Below are 22,389 nucleotides of genomic sequence, written 5' to 3'. Positions count from 1 at the left end.
TATGTCTTGCACGTCCGTCCTGGGTGTAGTTAGTCTGAATGCTAAATTGCCTTGTGAGTGCCCTTCCTTTCTGAGTCTTACCCATCTTGTTCACTTGTACAGGCTTCCCCTTTGAATCCCTTTTTCTCCTCTGACTCCCTGCATGATCCTGGACAGCACTGTACTCCTCCTTTCTGTGTATGTCTTCTACCTAGTTCCCAGTCCTTGTCCAAGTCCCTGACTGTGTTCACCACATAGTCCCGGACAGTCCCTGACAGTTAGAACAGAATAGTTCCCGTCAAACGGGGATTCAACAGAGTGAACCTGAAGAGTCATCTAATAAACTGATCTTTGAGCCAGAATATCAAACAAAGTGCAGATTGGACTCCTTAAATAAGGGAAACCTAATGAGATTATTTAAGGAGATACCAAAGCTGTGTAGTATCACTACAGCAGATCTCTTGACAGTGGAGTTTTTGCAAATGAAAACATTATCAGAAAAGGAGGTTACTCTTAACAACTTGGTCCTCAAAGGAAATAACAACTCTGGTTTTCTCAGAAAGAGTAAACTTTGATGCATGGGGTATTTCTCTATCTTACCCAAAAAATCCAAAATATCCTTACCCACTTTTATTGGATAGTGTGCGCCCGATTAAATCCGGGATAAAGAATTGTCCAAAAATTTGGCTAAGGGGGGCAAGAAGCACCACTCCTAAAAATTCATATTCGCTAATTAAAACTACAGAGATGACAAATCAGGATCAAGCTTGTTCAAAACAACTGCCGGAAGAACTCCACGATTGGTCGTGGGTGCCTCATTTCTTGAGCCAAAAACAATCTTGATGATTCACGGATTCAATGAAATGGTCCATGGTCTTGGAAATGGTCCAAGATCCTAAGACGCAAGCCTTCCTACAAAGTTTTGATATTATCATGTTACAAGAGACTTGGAACTTGATTCCTAAACTAATTAATGGATATACAGAATTTCATGTCTCAGCAGAACAAATTCATAAATATGGACACCCAAGGGTTAGTTTGTCCATTTATGTAACAGAAAAATTATCTTGGCAAACAGAAGAACTTGATACCTGTGAAAACTGGATTCAGGTTGTGAAATTGGAAAGCAAAAATTCTGGGAATAAAATGCCCTGGCAGCTGCTGATTTTAAATATATATATTCACCCTGATAAAAAGCAGAAAAAGGAAAAACTGGTATGCTTGATTAACTTAATCAAGGTTTTGCAGAAAACTCATTAACATAGTGAGGTGATGATTACAGGTGACTTTAATTCCAACCTAATAGGGAGTAAGTCAAACAAGAGAAAGTGTCAAAAAGAGTTGGAGGCTAATGAGCTGAAAAACGATTTGGACACCATGGGATTATACATCCTGAATGGTAAAATAAAGGGAGATCAACCGGCCAGGATCACTTTTTTAAGTGGGAAGAATCAATCAACCATTGACTATACCATAGTCAGCAATGAACTTTACACGACAGTTGATTCCTTTTCCATACCCGCCCGGAAAGTGATAATTTGCCGCAAGTTTTGACCATCAATGCAAAGCTGTCTGAGAAAGAGAAAATAACTGCATTGACAGAAATTTCAGTAATATACAATCTGAAGAAATTACTATGGCGCTGTACAAACGTCTCTCAAATAATGGTTGCTGTACATAACTACATAAACAATGCCGGTTCACAGTGTACCAAATCACCGGAAGACTCTTGGGTACAATTGGGCCATTTTCTTTTAAATGAATTTCCGGTTCGCCCGGGACATCAAGGACTGCAAAGTAGAATTTATGAACCGTGGTTTAATATACAGTTACGCAATCAAAAAGGGAAATGACCATAAGATCCGGAAATACGGTGATGAATAACAATATTAGTGACATGAGGAAGAATTTTAGGGAGAGGTGTAGATTGGCAAAAAAGGAGCGTGTGGGAAAAATTACTTTGGGCCAGCAAACAGCCTAACAGCTGCGAATGCTGGGGAATAATAAATAAGTTAATTAAAGCAACAGGAATATCTCAAAAAGCTGGAATAAGTGAAAAGATTTGGGAACAACATATACAAAATGTATACAACAATACTAACCATGAAATGATGAATTTGGAACCTGGACCGGATATCCGGCAGGAGGATAAGCATACTAACCACTCATTCTTGAAAATTGCACAAAGTGAAGAAATCTTAGTCCCACATGATACAGCTCAGACTGAAGACTTATCACAGGAACCAAATCATAATGGCATAACCACCTTAATTGACAACAAACAACTAAAAGAAATAATACAAAAATTGAAAAAGGAGGGAGCTGCAGGGCCGAACGGGCTTCCAAACTCAATCTTCAAACACGATGCAGAATTTTGGTCAAAATTTCTAACTCCGCTTTTTAATTATTTGTATTCTCAAAATAAGATCATTCACTCTTGGAGAGGGAGCATATTTCATCCCATATATAAAAATGGTAATCGCAATGAGCCTAGTAATTACAGACTCATAGCCTTGGCGGATGTTGACGCAAAACTTTATACTTTATGCTTCATGTTTATTATTACATTTACAGGAATGGATGGAGGAGAAAGGTATTATTCCCAAATACCAAACCGGTTTTAGGCAAGGAATGGGTACAAGCACAAATTTGGCAGCCATAGCACTTCTTACAGAAAAAGCAATCCTAAAGAAATCAGGTCTATGTGATGTTATATAGACTTAAAATCGGCCTTCGACAGAGTCCCACGTGAACGACTATGGGCAAAATTGAAAGGATGGGGGGTACTGCAGCAACTAATTAACTCCATAGTAGCCCTCCACAGTGAAACCTGGGCCCGGGTGAAGCAGGGAGATGGTAGCATAGCATCATCCAAGATTGAAATAAAAAATGGTCTGAAACAGGGGTGTGTCTTGGCCCCAAGCCTTTTTAACTTGTACCTTGTAGATCTGAACAACAACCTGTCAAAAGTAAATGGTCATCCCCCGAAATTGGCAGAGGACCACATACAGTATCTGCACTACGCAGACGACATTGCGATCCTAAGCCAAACCCCTATTGGATTACAAAGAGTCATTGACCACCTGACTAACTACTTCGATCTTCAGGGGTTGGAGATAAATAGGAAAAAAACAAAGGTGGTGCGTTTAGTAGGCCCTAGATCGAAAAAATGTAAGTAGTTCGCCGAGGGTAAAGTGATAGAGGAAGTTGGCACTTACAAGTACTTGGACATACTTTTTGGGCGAAGTATGTATGTATGTATGTATAGGCATTTATATAGCGCACTACTTACCCGTAGGGTCCCAAGGCGCTTCGACCGCTGCGAAACCCTTCCTGGCTTCCCTGAGAGATGGTCCCTTAATGGGTATCTCCAGGGTGAGACCAGGCATCCCCGGCGGTCTGGTGGGGCCGTTAGTGAAGATGAGGCAAGCTAATGCCCAGAGTTGCCGAGTGTGATCGCTGATCAGAGTGGGCACCGAGGCGAGAGAATTATCGAGTCCGCTGACCCTGGTCCAGAAACCTGCCGCGCCGGGAATCGAACCCTGGTCCCGGGCCGTCCTCTGCTCTCGGGTCTGCCGCCTCTAACCAGTGAGCCACACTACTTCACTATGTATGTCCTTTACGGCTCAGAAAAATGCAATAAAAGCAAAGGCCCAAACCTTAATTTTTGCATATAAACAGCTACAAACAAAATTGAGTTGCCCGTCTTATAGTAATCTTTTAAAAACAATGGCAGCACAATTACTCCCAGCTATGGCCTACGGATTGGAAATATGGCATGGCCGGGAATTTTTAATTTTAAATGACTTACAGACAAGAGTGTATAAAGCCATTTTTAAGCTCCCTAGAGAAGTGTCACCAGCCCAGATTCGCCTGGAGTTTAGACTTCAAAACCAGAAATTCCAGAGGCAATCTGTATTCGTGAAATTGTGTTGGAAACTTCGCTCTTCGGAACCCAGCACCCTGAATAATCTATGCTGGACAGAAATAAGGGCCCAGTTCGACCAAAAAAAACAGTATTCATGGGGTGCCCACCTAAGAACAGCTCTGATGGAAGTGGACATTGAAGAGGCATGGGACAGCAAGATGGAGAGGGTGACTTTTAATAGTGTGCAATGGCGCTGCAAAAAAACTGTCTTTCCTAGACGATAAAAATGTAGTGGCAAAAAGACGTCATTCGTGGACAGTGATAAATTCTTATGTAAAACTAAAACCGCAAGACTATCTAGCAGCTCACTTCAGATTGTTCCTAAAAAATAAGTATATGCTGTATCGGTTTGGAGTATACGAAACAAAGGATTTGCAACCAAGTTGGAAAGGGAATTATCACAACGTAACTTGCGAACTGTGTGGATATCATAAGGAGTCCTTATGCCACGTGATGTGTGTTTGTCCTACAGTCAGTGAAGCGAGAAGAACTCTTTTAAAACCAATTGTAAAAGAGCTTAATGTTTGTACATGTAGGCAGACCACCACCCGCTGGGCAGGGGGATCATCATCCATTTTAATTTGTTGTGGTGTAAGGTTATTAACCTTGATTGACACACTCTTAGAAAAAAGCGGACATTGAACCTGTGAATATGTTTACTAATGAGTTGGAAAACCTTGTACAGATCTAGATTTAATTATGCACTCTACCGCAAACTTGTGAACATGGTTATTAATGAGTAGGACCTATTTTGCACATATCCAGATATAATGATGTATTTTATCTTACAATTTGTTATTAACTTCTATTGTAATATATTTTAAAGTTATATTTTTTATGGTTGTAAAAAAACACATAAAGAATTCGATTTCACTCCCACCACGGGCCGCTACTGCCTTGGGCCTACCATAAGGGTGACCTATGTGTAAAAAAAAAAAAGGAAGGGTAAGGCCTGGCAAGTGGGTACACTGGGCAGGTCAACATGGCAGTTAACAAACTGCCCACAGGCATGGCGGTGGCAGGCCTGAGACATCTTTTCAGGGCTACTTATGTGGGTGGCACAATCAGTGCTGCAAGCCCACTAGCAGCATTTGAGTTACCAGCCCAGGCACACTCAGTGCACTTTACTGGGGGCCTACTGGTAAGACAAATATGCCAATCAGGGATAACCAATCACAATAACAATTTACCCAGAGAGCATATGCACTTTAGCACTGATCAGCAGTGGTAAAGTACCCAGAGTCCTATAGCCAACAACCACAGATCAGGAAAAACAAAGGAGGTAGAGGCAAAAAGTTTGGGGATAACCCTGCAAAAAGGGCCATTTCCAACAGTGAGGGTCAGTGGATTCAGGCAATTAGTGTATACTTTATAATTATATTTACTGTTTTTGTCACAAAATTTACAAAAAAACAATTTCACCAAACATATTGTTTCTATCTCAGATAGATCAAAATGATACTGACAGAGAACGTGCTGCATAATTCACATTTTTTTCTGCATAATTCAGATAACCTTGCTGCATAAATTGGTCCTCCTGCCGCATAATACTAGTAGTTCTGTCTTTGCAGAGTGGTTGGGGGGGGGCCCAGTGCTTAATTTGACCTGGTGCTTTCCGGTGCTCTGCACCAGCACTTAATTGGTTTCTGGTGCTCGGCACGGGCACTTAATTGTCAACACCATACTTAAGAACAGTCTACCACATGGTGGCGCTGCTCATCTAATTTAGAGATGAGCAGAACAATGGTTGTTTAGGAATACAATACACCTAAAAATTGCTAATACCTGCCTCCCCAGTCATTGCTTTAGCTTTTGGGACCCGAATATTCTGAACTGTCGCATTTACATGCGAGAAAGATGGTTAGTAGTTGTTTTGGCAGCAATGACAAGGGCGATGGGTGGTGCAAGCTGTAGTGACCTCCTGGTCAGAGCCCTGGCACTTAATATTTTACAAATTAAGCACTTCTCACAACCATGAAAAAGTTCCCATATTTCACTGTAAGTTGTGAAATATGGCATTTAACCCACTTCATTTTGTGCAATAAAAGCATCAAAACATATATGAACACACACACACATATGCAAAAATGCTGAGCAGAATATTATTTTTATTGGTGTTGTTCAATGTGTGTAGGGGTCATGACTTGCCAGAGGCACAGTCATGATGTCCCTCCCCTCCCTCAAAAATGGTAATAATTAGCATATTATACTCTATGAATCTGCATATATGATTTAGGCCATGGCTTTGCTCGTGTATATTTGTTTTAACAAATATATTTAACCAAAACCAGGATGCAAGGTGTTGAATTGTGCAGAAAGGTAAAATCACACTCGAGAAATGGCGGCTGTCAGGAGAGTTTTTTACATGTTTAAATTAATTGTTAAATGCAATCTTTGAGGCACTAAAAACTGTTTTTTTGTGTATGTTTTGGTGTACTGTGGTAAAATACTCGAATTTTACTTTTGCACTGTAATAATAAATATATAAATGTATGTTTATTAATACGATTGTTCTAAATAAAGAATTATATCTGTGATCTTCACACAGACAGCAGACCCTTTCAATGTTAATTTTTTCACTGCAGATTTCTGTAATGGGGAACCTGGATACATTTTCCTTCTTTAGGTCTTAAATGCTTAAAGGGGAGAATTAATTGAATTTTTTCTGTTTCAGGACTTTTTCAATTGCATAGTATCTGGAGTGTTCGTTTGTATTGTATGCTGCATAGCAATACACGACATGTTTAATGATTTGATGCTTACGTCCGGGGTAAGTACAGTAGAGCTAATCCAAAAATCTATATTACAGAAATGTAAAGACGTGAAAGAGTCAAACTCTTCAACATTTTATTGAATGTTCATGATAGAAAGATAAATAGGCGTGGTCTTGTTTTCTTGTGGGTATGCCTAATATTGATATTTTTTTCAAGCTTTTATAGTTTTATCTTAAGGCCACAAACAATGTTTCTTTGTGGGTAGCCCATTTAGGTGGATATCTGCTCCCAAAGAGCTTCTTCATCTTAACATTTGAAAAATAGTAGATTTTTAAACATGGTGTGTCAAGTTGTGATGTGTTGTTTTTACAACCTTACCGAAGTTGCATAGAGAACTTTGCAGCTTCACAACCGTTGCAATTTTTTTGTGCTTTGCCGCAGTCACTTGACAATTGGGACCTTGGTGACAATTTATGTTGCATACATCAAATTTTATACTAACCACAGTGTTGTGTATATGATATACTTCGCAGAAAGCAGTTATGCCCTGATTACGAGTGCCCTAGATTGAGAGTCGATATTTCACACCTGGTAAAATATGATACCCCTGGCATTAGAACCATCTGTAATGACTTATGCTCTCGAAACTGAGGGATAATTGTGCTTATTATTGTGAGATAATTGTCCTTATTATTTTCGGCAGAAAACTGCAGCGGTGTGATTTTAACGTACCTGGTAAATTCTCCATACAGGAAAGTCAAGTTGAAATTTCAACGTGTATGTTAACAGGAGTTACCACATATATAGTCCAGTGAAAAGGCTTGCATTGTGCTATTAGATTTTGCTGTTGCAAAGTCCGCAAAATAGTAACTTGTGGGACCGCAAAACCAAACTAACAAGTTACTAAAGGGAAAATGCGATTTGGAAATGGGTTTGCAAATTGCTAAATCTATAATGTGACATAATGTGATTTGCAAGAGAGATGGAACATAGTAGGCGAATCCTTGCTCTGCCTATCGCAAGGGTATGTGTCAATGCTTTGCTGCCACAATTGCTGTAACAAACCATGGCCTGGTTACTAACAGAACCTCACAATGATTGATATCCATTTGCTCAGCAGGCGTGGCCTGTGACCAAGAGCTTCCAATTCCTGAATGTCACATGCGGTATTGGGGGAAGCAGACAGCGGCGCGTAAGTTCCCTGTGTGCGCCATCTAACAGTCATTCTCAATATTCCAATTTTCTTAAAACATTTTTACTCCGGTCCAGTAGTCTACTCTTCAGGAATGTGTTGCTTTCTGGGTTCACCCAGGGATTTCACAAACTCCAATTATACAGAAACCACAATAATAGGAAAAATTGACTACCACTTACAAAGTTGCAGAAACTGAGGTATAAAAACTATTTTTTTATAAGTCTGGCTGTTCCTGAAAGCTGGGAAGACAAGGATAATGGTACAGCAATCTTTTTGGTTGATGTCATTCTTGGAAAAAACACATACTTTGGGGCCCATCGGGAGACGGGGAGGGGAAAGACCGACCAGAGACAATATAAGGTGTGATAATGGCCGCTTTATTGGGAACATGTGCATCTTACCACAATATCACTTCCTTGGCCTTTGACCTACAAAACTAGACCTAACTAAATATATACATACCTGACCAGAACCCCCACCCCTAAAATGTTCCCCCACAAACAGCATATACATAATTACCAACTACCCAAACGCCTGCCTCAACTGTTTAAACACTTGCCATATGTACACTCCCTCCCCCTCTGTCCAGGAAACCTCATTCCTCCTATCCTACCCCCCCTTAAACTAGGAAAAAGCACCACACCAACACCATCTCACCAGCACCTACCCCAGCGACATCAAACCCCAGCCAACCTAACAAAGAACGCACCTGCTCCCAACAAAACCCCTCCCAAAACAACCCCCCAGTACCAACAGACCTCGCTCACCCCACCTATTCACCCATGCCACCATAGGGCGGGCGGGCGGGACAAGAACTCTCCTGCCTACAACTCGACTGCTGGGTCACTGTCCCCAAAATGGTGGACAGTGACCCAACATGGCCGGTATTATACCCCCCAGCCCAAAATTAGCCCAAGGCAGCCCAAAATCCCCCGAGCAGCCCAACCAGCCCAAATCTCCTTCTTGTCCCCTGCCATTCTAGTCTCCCCCCCCCCCTTCCTCCCGGGGCCCCAAAATTGGTCGGCCACCCCCCGCAAAGCCCCATTGGGGCCCATCGGGAGACGGGGAGGGGAAAGACCGACCGGAGACAATATAAGGTGTGATAAAGGCCGCTTTATTAGGAACAGGTGCATCTTACCACAATACCACTTCCTTGGCCTTTGCCGTACAAAACTAGACTTAACTAAATATATACATACCTGATCAGAACCCCCACCCTCACAATGTTCCCCCGCAAACAGCATATACATAATTACCAACTACCCAATCGCCTGCCTCAACTGTTTAAACACTTGCCATATGTACACTCCCTCCCCCTCTGTCCAGGAAACCTCATTCCTCCTATCCTACACCCCCTTAAACTAGGAAAAAGCGCCACTTGAAAGCCCCATACGGCTTTCGACCCCCCCTAGGGCCCCTGCACCTTTGGATACCTGCGCACCCCAAGTGCCCGATCCACTGCCTCTTTCAGCTGCACAATATAGAGCTCCATCCCATATCGTGACAGATGTACACCATCCTCCCTGAAAAAATACACGCCCCATACCTCAGTTCCGGGTGCTCCATCCTACCCAAACCTTCTTTCTCACAGAAAGCCCGCAAATTCCCTGTTAATTTTCCGCCTTGTCCTCTCGATAGCTGCAGGCCTCTCTGCCCCCCTCCAGCACGTCTAGGGAGGAATTCAGACCAAATAACATCACACCCCACCCACTGCTTCCTAATTTCCAGCAAATACCTCTTCATTTGTTTCACTAGTGCCAGTCCCTTACACTGCACCCAGTCGTTTTCTCCCAAGTGGATGACTACCACATCCGGACAGACCCCCCCTGCACAACATTGTTTAAGGCCGGCACCAACTCATGCCAACGCATGCCCCCTTTTCCCCTCCAATGACACCTAAACAACTGTTCATCTAGCTCCAAATTGAGGTTCCTGTGTTTCTCCCATTTGGCCCTCTCCGCTCTCTTAACAAAGGAATGGCCTACCACGTAAATGCTCATTGCTGCCGCAGTAGGCCCTGCCACCGCACCTGCAAAGATACATATGTAAGCAATGGGCCAAACACGTCCAACTCACTCCCCTCCTACCTCCTGCATCCTGACGTATGTCCTATAACAGTCTGATTTCCAGCGCCCCAGCCATTTGATCTCTTCCTTATCCCAACCCCTGCGCGCCGCCTCCGTCGCCGCACCAATGCGAAAGGAATGCGTCCCGAATTCCTTCGGGTCCTCACCCATAAACAGTAGGGCGTGCCGCAGGACCCACACTGGCCTCTACCTGGCCAAACACCTCCGCACTATCCCGCGACTGCCCTCCCGCCAGCCGTCTCCCCCACTCCGCCGGACACACCGCCTCTGACCCCCCAGGTCCCAGCACCACCCATGTACCCTCTCCACGCTGATCAGGCTTGGACCTTCGCAAACGCACCGCCACCTCCCGGCCTCGCAACTCCACCTCCCCCCAGCTCTCTCCCGGCTGTCCTTGCAACCCCACCAACTCAGACACCCGGAACGCTCCAAAGAACATCCACGACATCAGTGTTGAAAACAAAACCGTCTCCGTCTGATCCCTGCACACCCCCGGTAGGCGGCGCACCAAGCCTTCCAGCCTCATCTCCGTAATAGGACGCTGCTGCTGCACCCGCGCCCCCTTCTCCCTCTCCCAACCCTCCAAAAGGCGCCCCCCCTACTCTCCAGCCGAAGGCGCATATCCCCACCAGAGCTTACCCATGAACGCCACCCCTGCCAACTTCCCCCCGATCGTCACCCTCGCCAGCCCCTTGTCCATCAAACCAAGCATGAACCGCACCACCTGCTCCTCCCGACGCCATCTGTCACGTTGCCTTACCGCTCCAGAACGTAGACACTCCAGCCAAGCCTGCTCGTACGCGTTCCACGTGGACGCCGCCAGAGACGCCTTCACCAACTGAACGACCCGTGCTCTCCCACCAACCAAAGTTCCCCCAGCACCTGCGTCTTGACCGCGGCCGCCTCCGTGGCTAGCCCATGGAACCTCTGCCACTGCGAACGAGACAAAGCATCCGCAATGTCATTGTCCACCCCCGGCACATGCCGAGCTTGAAAAAGAATGTCATGCTCCAAGCACTTCAACACGAAAACGCGCATCAACTTCAGCACTTGGGGCTCCCTCGCGGACTGCCGATTCACCACCTGCACCACCGACATATTGTCCACCCTGAACAAGACTCGCTTGTGCGCCAGGTCCTGCCCCCACACCGTCACAGCCACCACCAACGGGGAAAGTTCCAGGAACGCAATACTCCTTCCCCCGCCTTCCAATGTGCCGGCCACTGCTCCGCGCACCATCTTCCCGCCCAGTAGAGACCAAAGCCGCCGACTCCCGCCGCGTCTGACGACATCGTGACGTCCCACTCCCAGTCCTCCGGTGGCGCCATGGGCACCCCATTGAAGCGCCCCAGAAAAGCCAGCCACATGGTCAAGTTCTCTTTAGAACCCGCCGACAGGCGTACGTGATGGTGTGGCAACGCCAGACCGGACAACGCCAGCCCCAGCCGACGGCAAAACGTCCGCCCAGCCCGCACGACACGGCACGCAAAATTCAAATGCCCAAGCAACACCTGCACCTCCCCACCATCACCTTCCGCCTGGTCAACATGCCACTCACCAAGTCCATCATCACCGACCGCTTCTCCTCCGGCAGGCGTGCTTCCATGGCCTCTGAGTCGCGCTCTATACCGAGAAAGCACATCACCGTGCTGGGACCCTGAGTCTTCTCCGGTGCCAAGGGAACCCCCAGGTAACCCATCAAGTCTGTAAAACTGTCCAGCTGCTGCTGGCAGTCCATCGAACCGGGCAGACCCACCAGGAAGAAGTCGTCCAGGTAGTGCGTCACCGCCTCAGAGCCTGTGCGCCAGGAAAAAGCCCACTGCAAGAAGGAGCTGAACCTCTCAAACAATGCACATGACACGGAGCACCCCATGGGAAGCGCTCTATCCATGAAAATGAGGCCATCAAACTGGATCCCCGGCAACTGGTGATCCGCCGGATGCACCTGCAACAACCGAAACGCAGATTTTACGTCGCATTTTACCATAAGTGCACCCCGCCCCGCCGCCGTCACCAACCTCCTCGCCACGTCCACGGACGAGTATGACAACGACGCCAATTCCGCCGAGATATAATCGTTCACCGACGTGCCTTCCGGCCATGACAGATGCTGAATCAGTCGAAAGTGACCCGGCTCCTTTTTGGGGACCACTCCAATCGGTGAAATGATCAAGCCCGGCAGGGGTGGCTCCCGAAAGGGACCCACCATCCTCCCTTCCTTTACTTCCTTGAAAAGCTTCTCCCGGATGATACCTCTATGCGCGTTCACGGACTTCAGATTCTCAGCCCACCGAGCGATCCGCGGACCCTCGTACCCCAACCGAAAACCCTCCGTGAAACCCCGACGCAGCATGGCCGCGTGTCCGCCCGCGGATAAGCCGCCAAGAGAGGTTCGAGCCTGTCCAGCCTAACCGGTGTACGAGCCTTTTCCCATGGCACCGCCCCCCCCTGCCGCCCCCCTCCCCCCAGCGGAAGCCCCCGCCGGTTGCTGCCCCTGTACGGGCCCTCCCCCGACCCCCCAGCAGCGCACCACTGGGTGTTTCTTCCCGCACCTGGAGCATTCGTGCCGAAAACGGCACACTTGCCTGAAACTGGACCCCTTATTGAAGTCCCAACAGGCCCCGACGCCGGTCGGACTCGCGGTGTCCCCGACCCCCCCCCCCCCCCCCCCCCCGACGGGTGGGACGGGCCGAAAAGGGGGGTGACGCCAGCGGAAGCCCACTGGCCGTGTAGATGGTGCGGCCAAACTTCGCCCCACTCATCGTCTGCTGGTACAAGTCCGCATCCAATTCCGCCCACTTCGCCTCCGGATCCAACGCCATGTGCGCCCGGAACTCCTCGTCGTAATGCGACCACGCCTAACCCCCATACGTCACTTGCGCCCGCCGCACCACATCCATATATTTGAACAATGCGACCGACCTGTCCGGATACTTTTCGCAGTATACACTGGCGTATATCAGGAAGGCAGCCAACTAATTTTCAATGGTCACTGGCACCTTGGGGCGCCTAGCTAACTCCTGCTCTTCCTCTTTCGAACCCTCCTTGGCCATTAATTCCCTGTGAAGCAACTTCAAAGTCTCCACATACTCCCCCTTCCAAATCTTCTCCTTAGTTGCCAGGGACGAATGCGCCCCCAGTGGTTTCGCCACCCCCATATCAGGCAATTTCCTGACCGGCACATCACAACTCTCCGCCCGCGCGCCAGTCGCCGCCGTCCCTCCGGACTTCGCCGCATCCCCCATCCCAGTGCTCACCGACGCCGAGTCCCCCGCCGCCCCCTCCGTCTCCGCACACACCCCCGCATCCATCACATACCTGCCCTTCACCAGTCTCACCAAATCCCCCCCTCAGCCACCGTACCTACAGACACCTGGCCTCCCTGAGGCGTGTCCAAGCCACTCCCCCCGGCATCCATACCCACAGACACCTGGCCTCCATGAGGCCCGCCCAAGCCACTCCCCAACCGTGTACCGGCCTTACCTGGCGTCAAGGCTGGCGTCCGCACCGGATCCCGCCGCCTAAACAGTTCCGCTGGGGGGGCCGTCACTCGCGGCACCGTCTGCCGGGGGCGTACCTGCAAAATCGGCCGTCTCGACCCATCGGGGGGGCGGCGGAGACCTCACGTGCATGGTCCCTTGGTGGAGCGCGGCCGCCCGTACAAGGCAGAGCCGGCCCATCCTCTCAGCGGGTTGGAGCCGCATGCTGCTCACCCGAGCCCCCTGCCAACTGCTCCTGCCAAGAAAAAAGCGGGGAAGTCCAGCATGCCGAGGAAAACTCAACCCCCTCACCCTCCCAACCTCCTGGCGCGCCCCTCCCCCAGGCCGCCGAATGCCCCCCGGCGTGCCGGCCGTCCCCCCCACCCCCTTCCCACCTCCCCCACCCCTCACCCACCACACCCCCGCAAACCCCCCCACCGCCCCTACAACCTCGTGACTCCACTCTCCATACCCCTACCGTCCATCCCCCCTCCCCCCTGTCCGCCCTCTCCCCCCGGGGCGACGCCTCGCCCCTCTCCTGCCCTCCCTCCATCCTCGCCTCACCCACCCCCCGTCCACCCTCACCCCCCGTGGCGACGCCGGCCTGCTAGGCTCCATGCACCTCCCTCCCCCTCTGACGATGACCCCCAGTCTAACTCGCTTTCCCCCCCTACCCCTCCCTCCACCTCCGACTCCTCAATCTGTTACGGAGAGCCACCCCCCCTCCAGCTGACCCTCCAGCCCCACCCTCCCGTCCGCACCCTGGGCCAGCCCACCTCCCCACTCCCTACACCCCGAAAGCCAGGCATCCCCCCTTGGCCCCCCCCTGCACACCCACCTCCTGTACCGCGGGCTCCTGACCCCCTTCTCCACCTGCCAACACCTGCTGCCGGGCACCCCTCCCCTTCTTTTTGGCACCCCCCACCCCTCACCATTTCGCCAACCCCCCTCGGCCCCCCGCGCCCTCTTCCAGTACCCCGGCCGCCTCGATCTCACAGCCCGCCCCCTCCACGAAAACCAGCGGCGCCTTCCGCGCTCCTCCTCGCTTCTTTGCCTGCCCTCTGCCCCGCTTCGGCTCCTCAGCCACTGGCCGACCGCCGCCGCGCGTCACTCCGCCTCCCTTCACTGCCCCCTCCTCCCTCCTCGCCCACGACCTAGGCGGCTCACAGGCCGCACCGCTGCCACGGCACCATCTGCAGCGCGCCGTGGAGGCCTTACCCTCACGTCGCCGCGGAGCAGGTCCATCCTGCCAGCTTCCCCCAAGAGGCGGAAAGCCTCGCGCACTCGGGGATCGGAAAGCGCCTCCTCCGCCATGCCGCACTTCAGGTAATCTCGCTCCTGCCCCGTCCGGTTCCGCAAACCAAAAACCCCCGCTTCCCGCAGACACTGCTGAAAACAACAACTGCTCGCCAACCTCCGCCCCCACAAGCCCTCCTACTCCCTAAACTTCACACGACCACAAGCTAACAAGAACTCTCTTGCCTACAACTCGACTGCTGGGTCACTGTCCCCAAAATGGTGGACAGTGACCCAACATGGCCGGTATTATACCCCCCAGCCCAAAAGTAGCCCAAGGCAGCCCAAAATCCCCCCGAGCAGCCCAACCAGCCCAAACTTCCTTCCTGTCCCCTGCCATTCTAGTCCCCCTGCCCCCTTCCTCCCGGGGCCCCAAAATTCCCCGGGGGGGCGAGCCTCCCTCCGGTCGGCCACCCCCCGCACAGCCCATTCTTGCACAGCACGTTTCAAATGTTTACTTAAAACATATTTTCACAATTTCCTTAAGGGAAAATGATGCGAAAAAAGGGCTCAGCACCATCTCTATTTCCTGCTCTTCTCGGTCATCTAGCCACTTTCACTATTCTCTATCTGTATGCAATACTATCACAAATCATCTCTTACCTATCATTTTACTATATCATTGCATTTCATTCCTCTTTCAGTCTCTTCTCTTGCTCTGGTTGTGTACTACTCTCCACTGTACTCTTCCTTCTTCTGTGTTCAACTTCTCTTTGTCTCCTTTCACCTCCTGCTCTGCTCACCTCTCTTTCGCCATCATCTGTACTTGTTCCAGAAAGACATTTAGTTATATGTGACATGTCTGGACTTTTGTACAGTCTTATTAATCAGCTTGAGGGGAGTTAACATGCCAGTGGTTAGTGGCCATCCTGACCTTTATATGTGGCACCTTGGGCAGCAGCAGCACTGTGCTGCTGTTTACTCGACTCAGCACTTACATGGATAAAAATGTTAAGTATACAGCAAACACTTATTTAAAGGTTAATTTTAGTTAGGGAAAGGATGCAACTAGGTCCTTAACTTTAGGAACACCTTCATTTTTAAAGACAGCTAATAGATATGCATGTTTTGCTTTCACTACTTCCACTTTACACCCCCCGATGGCATCAGTGCGGCCCTCTGTCACACCATACACCAAACCTTTGTGAGTACCCATGGTCTACAACACATGTATCCTATTTATGATGATGTGCCAGATAGAAATTGGACCCTAGCATGTTGTGAATTCATGTGTGTGTGTATGTGTCTGTCAATAAACCAACATTTTACTCAAGGTCTGTGCATTTTATTGAAAGGCTCAGGTTGCAGATATGTGACCTAAGTGGGTAATTGTGAAGTCTGTCACACGAAGTATGGAGTCTGTAGTTTTGCATTGCCTCAGTAACCATCAAAACAATGGATTGCACAGGACACAGAATAAACTCAAGTGAGGCAAAGTAACAAAATATGTTTGCCATAATTACACAATTTGGCCAGTTTGGGTAGGCTGAGATTCAAAAATAGGGTTTATAGTTCAAGAATCTGTGAATTCCTCACTAGAACACATCTTTTTCTAGACAAACCACTATTTCTAATCTACAAAATATGGCACATAGTGCACCAATTCTGATAGCAACTTTCTCCCATGCCTTATGAAAGACTAGACCTGGTCTGGAAAACTATTTCGCCAGCAATAGCTTTCCAGCGCTGCTAGGGGGTACCACATGCCTAAATTTTGGTTTTGTCCAGAACCCCTGTTACACTGATGAAATTCCTCGGGCAAGCAAACAGCAACTAGATCATGTGGCATCTCATGAGGTCTTGAGGTTAAAACGCTGTTGATGATGTTGTTGGAAGTTGTCTTTTTTGGATCTACATAACATCTGAACTTAGTGCCTTGGATCGGAGCATGACCACTCAGCATGTGACTCTTGCTCTTCGATACATCGGTTGGCCATCAAGGAGTGAGAGCAAGCTATTTTTGGCTAGGGTCCGCAAGGACAATGCAAAGCAGTCTCTCTCCTCTCCTTTAGGTAAGTCAATGACTTACCTGAAGGGAGTGATTTCCCAAAGGATCTTCCCGCAACACAACACAGCATAGGTAGGTGAAGTATTTTTTTCCTCGAGGAACCGGTCCTGCTCCCTGGACTGATGATGATGATTTTTATTGTGGTAATTAATTAAAATTGGTACAAATACATACAATAATTTAAGAAAAGAAGCAAGACAGCAGTCAATCACAATGCATAAACTCCCTTAAACAGAAAGTCAGGGACATAACTAGAATTAGGGGTCAATGAATAATCCGCTTCAATAATGATTAAAACAGTAAAGGTTAAAATACAAACAAGACTTCTGATCAAGCATAAAATGGCAGATAAAACATTAAAAGAGTCTTGCTTGCGTGTAAAAAACTTCTAGTGATTCCGAGTTCAATAAGTGCTTGATGCTTTCATTCGTAGCTAAATGGCAGTGGATATTAAGTCAACGCACTTGGCAAAAGATGCCAGGTTCATGAGACTGCCGCTTGCCAAACAGAAGTCCAAAGCGTCCTTGCAGTTTAAGATCCCGAACTGTAAGAAAATTGGCTTGAGTAAAGTGTCATGTGAGTAAAAATTCTGGACTCCCTTTTTTAGTTACAGAACCTACAGGGGCCTTTACCAGATACCGATGCCCACCCAGAGCAGAATTTGTTAATTGTCAGTATCATGAGTCTTGCTCAGAGAATAGGTCTCCCTGCTGAGAGCAGCTTTCAAATAAGGTTGTATCCTCTGGGTTGACCGGTCTGGAGAAGATCTCCATTCGCTGAATTGTTCCAGGTAAGCCTCACTCCACATTAGTCTCCTTACTAGTGTATTCTTTTTTTTTACTCAAGTACTATTTATTGAATATCAGAATAACAAAACATATACATTGTGATGCCGGCAATAGTGCATAGGAATAATAGGCAGTCCTGCCAGGATAACAGAGTGGCTTAATACATATCTGCAAATGTGATTAAACAGCAATGAAGCAACATCTGACAGGTGTAAGATACATTAGACAGCACTAAATCAGCATCCGATAGGTGCAAAATACGTCGCGTGGCGACAGCCCATGACTCAATACATAAATAAAAACAAGAAAGGGGGAGATATAAACATTTATACATAAATCTAAAAAGACCATAACAAACATGGCAAATACAGGTTGGACTCCGCTGCAGGGAGGAGTGACATCACGCGGCGGGAAAAAGTGTTGTGTTCCCATTGACATAGTAGTAGCTATTACAGTAAAGCAGGGTACTAGAGGCGGTATTATTCAAAGAGCTAAAGCATCTGGAGTTTCACTGGGGCTGAAGTAAGGGAACTTTATGCGTATGAGGTAGTGAATTAAAGGCTTCCACAGTTACTGGAATTTTGTCTCGGTTTTAGCTAAATTGTGTGATATCCGTTCCATTGCTAGAATTTGCAACACACGAGTAAACCATTGCGCCATCGAGGGAGGAGTTGTCTGCTTCCACAGGAGGGCTATGTGTTGTTGTGCCTCTTATAGCAAGTAGCTGATGAGCTTCTAGTCCGCATGGGTCATTGCGAATAGGGCCGGGAGTCGGATGCCTAAAATAACCGTAAGATAGGAGGATGGAAGCAGGTAGCCTACATTGTCTTTAAAATGGCCCAGTATTTCCATCAATATGTGGTAATTCCTCAACACAACCACCAAATAGGGCGGATGTCTCCCACGTCCTCTTTACAACATCAACAAAGAGGGGAGGTACCCAGATAGATAGTGCAGAGACGGGTCGGCATATAATACCATTGGAACATCAATTTGTATGCTGTCTCTCTGAGAGAGAGACTGCAGTAGGTTTTGGGTATGTCCTATCACAGTGTCTCCCATTGTTTGGGGGTTATCTTCCTGGGTGGTGTGGTGCCATATTGACTGGTAAGTAAGGGTTATACTGGTGTACAGTTCTGAAGCCTATGGTAGGTCTTCGATATTATGCCCCTTAAGCCATTATAGGCTTGAGCAAGCTTTTCAAAGAGGGTGTAGGAACGAATAGCCACCGGGTATACCGAGGGGTAAAGCGCCCAATGCCGCAGTTGGCAATAAGCTGGTAGTCTGCCCTACATTGGTCGAAGGACTTCATGACATATCCTGTGAAGAGGTCACGGAGCATCCGACAGTCCGTGTTGCACTAACAGCAGAAAGAGCGAGGTGGAAGCGCTGGAGGAAAGTCCGGGTTTCTGGCAATAGGCGTGTTTGGAGAAGGGAAGTGTTAGAAATGGGGTAGCGTGGTGCGGAGCGGGTAGGCCAAACTCCAGGGCATTGTGTAAAGCATCTGCGCAGCACACACTCGGGCGACACACCAGGCACAATACAAAATGAGACCACTCTAGGTGATGTGAAAATAACATGTGTATTGTGAAATAAATACATCAGAATGTAATCACAGTTGCATATACACTGTGCCAGCCTGCACTGGGAAGCAATTTACACGGGGACTATTTACAAGGGAGGGCCAATCGGGCCGCTGCCAGAACCATTGCAAAATACCAGAAATAAAGGTAAAGTCCAACAGCAACAAAGGTATGACGGCAAGTAGTCCTGGCAAAATCCTGAACTTGGAAACATCCCGTTAGCATAAGAGCATTAGGCCTAAACATGTTAACATTGCCATACACATAAAAGCATTATCATTAGGCACAAACCTGTGGGCATAAATCACATTAGCATGACACATTAGCCTGCAGCCACCTTTTGCAGTACAAAAATGAAGCATAAGTGCTATATCATTAGTGCAAAGACACGTTAGGCATACATCATGGCATTAGGCATCATGAGGGCTTTCCTCATTAGCATAAAAGCAGGAACATCATGCATCTCCTGAGGCGTAAAAACACATTAGGCCTAACAGTAGGCAGGGCAACACGTTATCCCTGATGTCCGAATACGTCACAGTGGGCATAACCCCATTGGGTACAGTACATTCGATTGTGTGCTTTAGGCATAAATCATTAGCAACACATTAGGGCACATCATCTGGGCACTTGCCTCCCTCTGTACCCTCAGCATACGTATATTACGCCCTAGGCCCAAACCACAGTCCCAGGGCGTAAAACACAATCAATAGAGCCCACCTTGCTATGCACCACGAACCTGCCCCTCGAGGCGCTGGGGCAGGAGAGCATGCAGGCAATGCTGGGCAAGTTCAGCAGGCAGGGGGCACTCATCAAGACAGGACAGCAGTTCCGGGGAACCGTCGTCCCCCATCCACTAGCTCTTCTCCTGGCACCGCAGTCTTCACTCAAGCAAAGGGCTCTCGCTAGCCTGGTGGACAGCAGAGGGGTACAGTTAAGCACAGGGGCCAGCACACAGGCCCTTGCGGTGGTACCTCCTGGCACGTCCATGTTCAGTCTGAGCACATGGCGGCACAGCCCCCCTATATATATATATCTCCCTCACCCCACCTACCAGGAAAGGCTAGAACCTTCTAGAAGGCCCCTGGCAGTCCCAGTCCCATCTGTCACTGTGGGACAGGTGTAGGGCACTTTGTCACTTCAAACACTAGACCGCCAACCCTCCTCAGACAGGCAGGCACAAAGCACACCAGCAATGGCGTCCATTTTAAAAGTGACATTACTGCAATGGCGAAAATAAAGATGCGTACACCATTGCACAGCATTTATTATTTTCCTCTCACACCACACATGGCATATACATTTCCTACCATGGGGGAGATGTCACCTAAAGGGGGGGTGCTTCGAACATAAGCCTATGTAGGGCAGAAAGCACACACACACTTGGCACTGCTAACCAGCGCCAAAGTGCCCAACATCCTACAACCACTCATTCCACACCAGCAAAAAGGCTAGGGGGAAGGCAAAAAAGTTCGGGATGACCCTGCAAGCATGGCCACGTCCAACAGGAAGGTAGTCTGACCTTTCTTGACGGCCAACTTGTTCCATATATCGAATACCACCCTAGTAGGGGTGGCAATGTATGCACTACGGGGTTGGGCGTGCTTGGGCAGCCAGGCCAGGTCTCACGTGGCTGACATGCCACCGCTCGGTCCATGTCAACCAATGCTTCTCACTCTCTCGGACCACCCACTCAGAAACATAATGCAGATGGGCCGCCCAGTGGTCTCCTCTCTCCTGTGGGAGCATCAACAGTGCATTGGCTATACAGCGCCCCTTTCCGTTCCAAATGAAGGTTCGAATGGCACTGTGCTAATCCTATGCTTAAAGACTTTGATAGAAATGCAAACATTAAAGGTGAGCAAATTTAGAGTGTCGCTGGTGTTGAGAGTGCTCTATATTGCTGCTGCTTTCCACCTAAACTTGAGAACTACCCAGAGTTCTCTACTTCTTTTTTTGCATAATCTATGCCTGAAATGGTATTGTTTTTACTTATGCTGGGTGCTCCCTTGTGTCTGAAAAAAGCTATGCTACTCTGAAGAGCTCTAGTGAGAGCGAAACACATGTCAGGGGTTGCTTTTATTCATTTCAGGTTGGCTTGAAAGGTATTTCACCAATCCAAAACTGTAATAGTATGCCTGGAGTGGTAAAAGGCTTTAGCCATTTTAGAGCTTGGCATGGTTAGCAATGTGCTAATCCTATGCTTAAAGACTTTGCTGTAGAAATGGCAAAAGACTTTGTCACTTTCTATCTCAGCGTGGATGGCACTGTTCTAATCCTATGCTTAAAGACTTTGCTGTAGAAATGGCAAAAGACTGTGTCACTTTCTATCTCGGTGCAGATGGCAATGTGCTAATCCTACGTTTAAAGACTTTGATAGAAATGCAGATATTTGAGGTGAGCTGGTGTTGAGAGTGCTCTATATTGGAGCTGCTTTCCACCTTAACTTGAGAGCTACCCAGAGTTCTCTGCTTCTTTTTCCATAATTTATGCATCACCCTATGCCTGAAATGGGTATCGTTTTGACATATACTGGGTGCTCCCTTGTGTCTGGACAAAGCTATACATCTCTCAAGAGCTCTAATGAGAGTGAAACACGTGTCCGGAGTTGGGTTTTTCATTTCAGGTTGGCTTGGATGGTATTTTACCAATCCAAAACTGTAATAGTATGCCTGGAGCGGTAAATGGCTTTGGCCATTTTACGGCTTGGCATGAATGGCACTGTGCTAATCCTATGCTTAAAGACTTGGCAGTAGAAATGGCAAAATACTTTCTCCCTTTTTATCTCGACGTGGATGGCCATGTGCTAATCCTACGCTTAAAAACTTTGATAGAAAAGCAGAGATTTGAGGTGAGCAAATTTAGAGTGTCACTGGTGTTGAGAGTGCTCTATATTGGAGCTGCTTTCCACCTTAACTTGAGAACTACCCAGAGTTCTCTACTTCTTTTTTTGCATAATGTATGCATCACTATGCCTGAAAGGGTATTGTTTTGACTTATACTGGGTGCTCCCTTGTGTCTAGACAAAGCTATACATCTCTCAAGAGCTCTAATGAGAGCGAAACACGTGTCTGGGGTTGGGTTTTTCATTTCAGGTTGGCTTGAATGGTATTTTAATAATCCAAAGCTGTAATACTGTGCCTGGAGTGGTAAAAGGCTTTTGCCATTTTACAGCTTGGCATGGATAGCACTGTGCTAATCCTATGCTTAAAGACTATACTGTAGAAATGGCAAAAGACTTTGTCCCTTTCTATCTCAGCTAGGATGGCACTGTGCTAATCCTACGCTTAATGACTTGGATAGAAAAGCAGACATTTGAGGCGAGCAAATTT

General features: G+C 47.8%; 1 protein-coding gene across 1 annotated transcript in view; it reads left to right on the top strand.

The window, feature by feature from the left end:
- LOC144798506 (chemokine-like factor) overlaps window positions 1-22,389 on the top strand; it is a 371,023-nt gene that overhangs the window by 321,922 nt on the left and 26,712 nt on the right. The window contains exon 3 of the mRNA XM_078669426.1: window positions 6,582-6,677. Coding sequence (XP_078525552.1) covers window positions 6,582-6,677 — 96 coding nt within the window. The remainder of the gene's footprint in view (window positions 1-6,581; window positions 6,678-22,389) is intronic.

Source organism: Lissotriton helveticus, chromosome 12 (assembly GCF_964261635.1).
Source record: "Lissotriton helveticus chromosome 12, aLisHel1.1, whole genome shotgun sequence".
Taxonomy (NCBI): Eukaryota; Metazoa; Chordata; class Amphibia; order Caudata; family Salamandridae; genus Lissotriton; species Lissotriton helveticus.
Note: the sequence above shows the minus strand (reverse complement) of the source record. Positions and strands in the feature narration are given on the sequence as shown.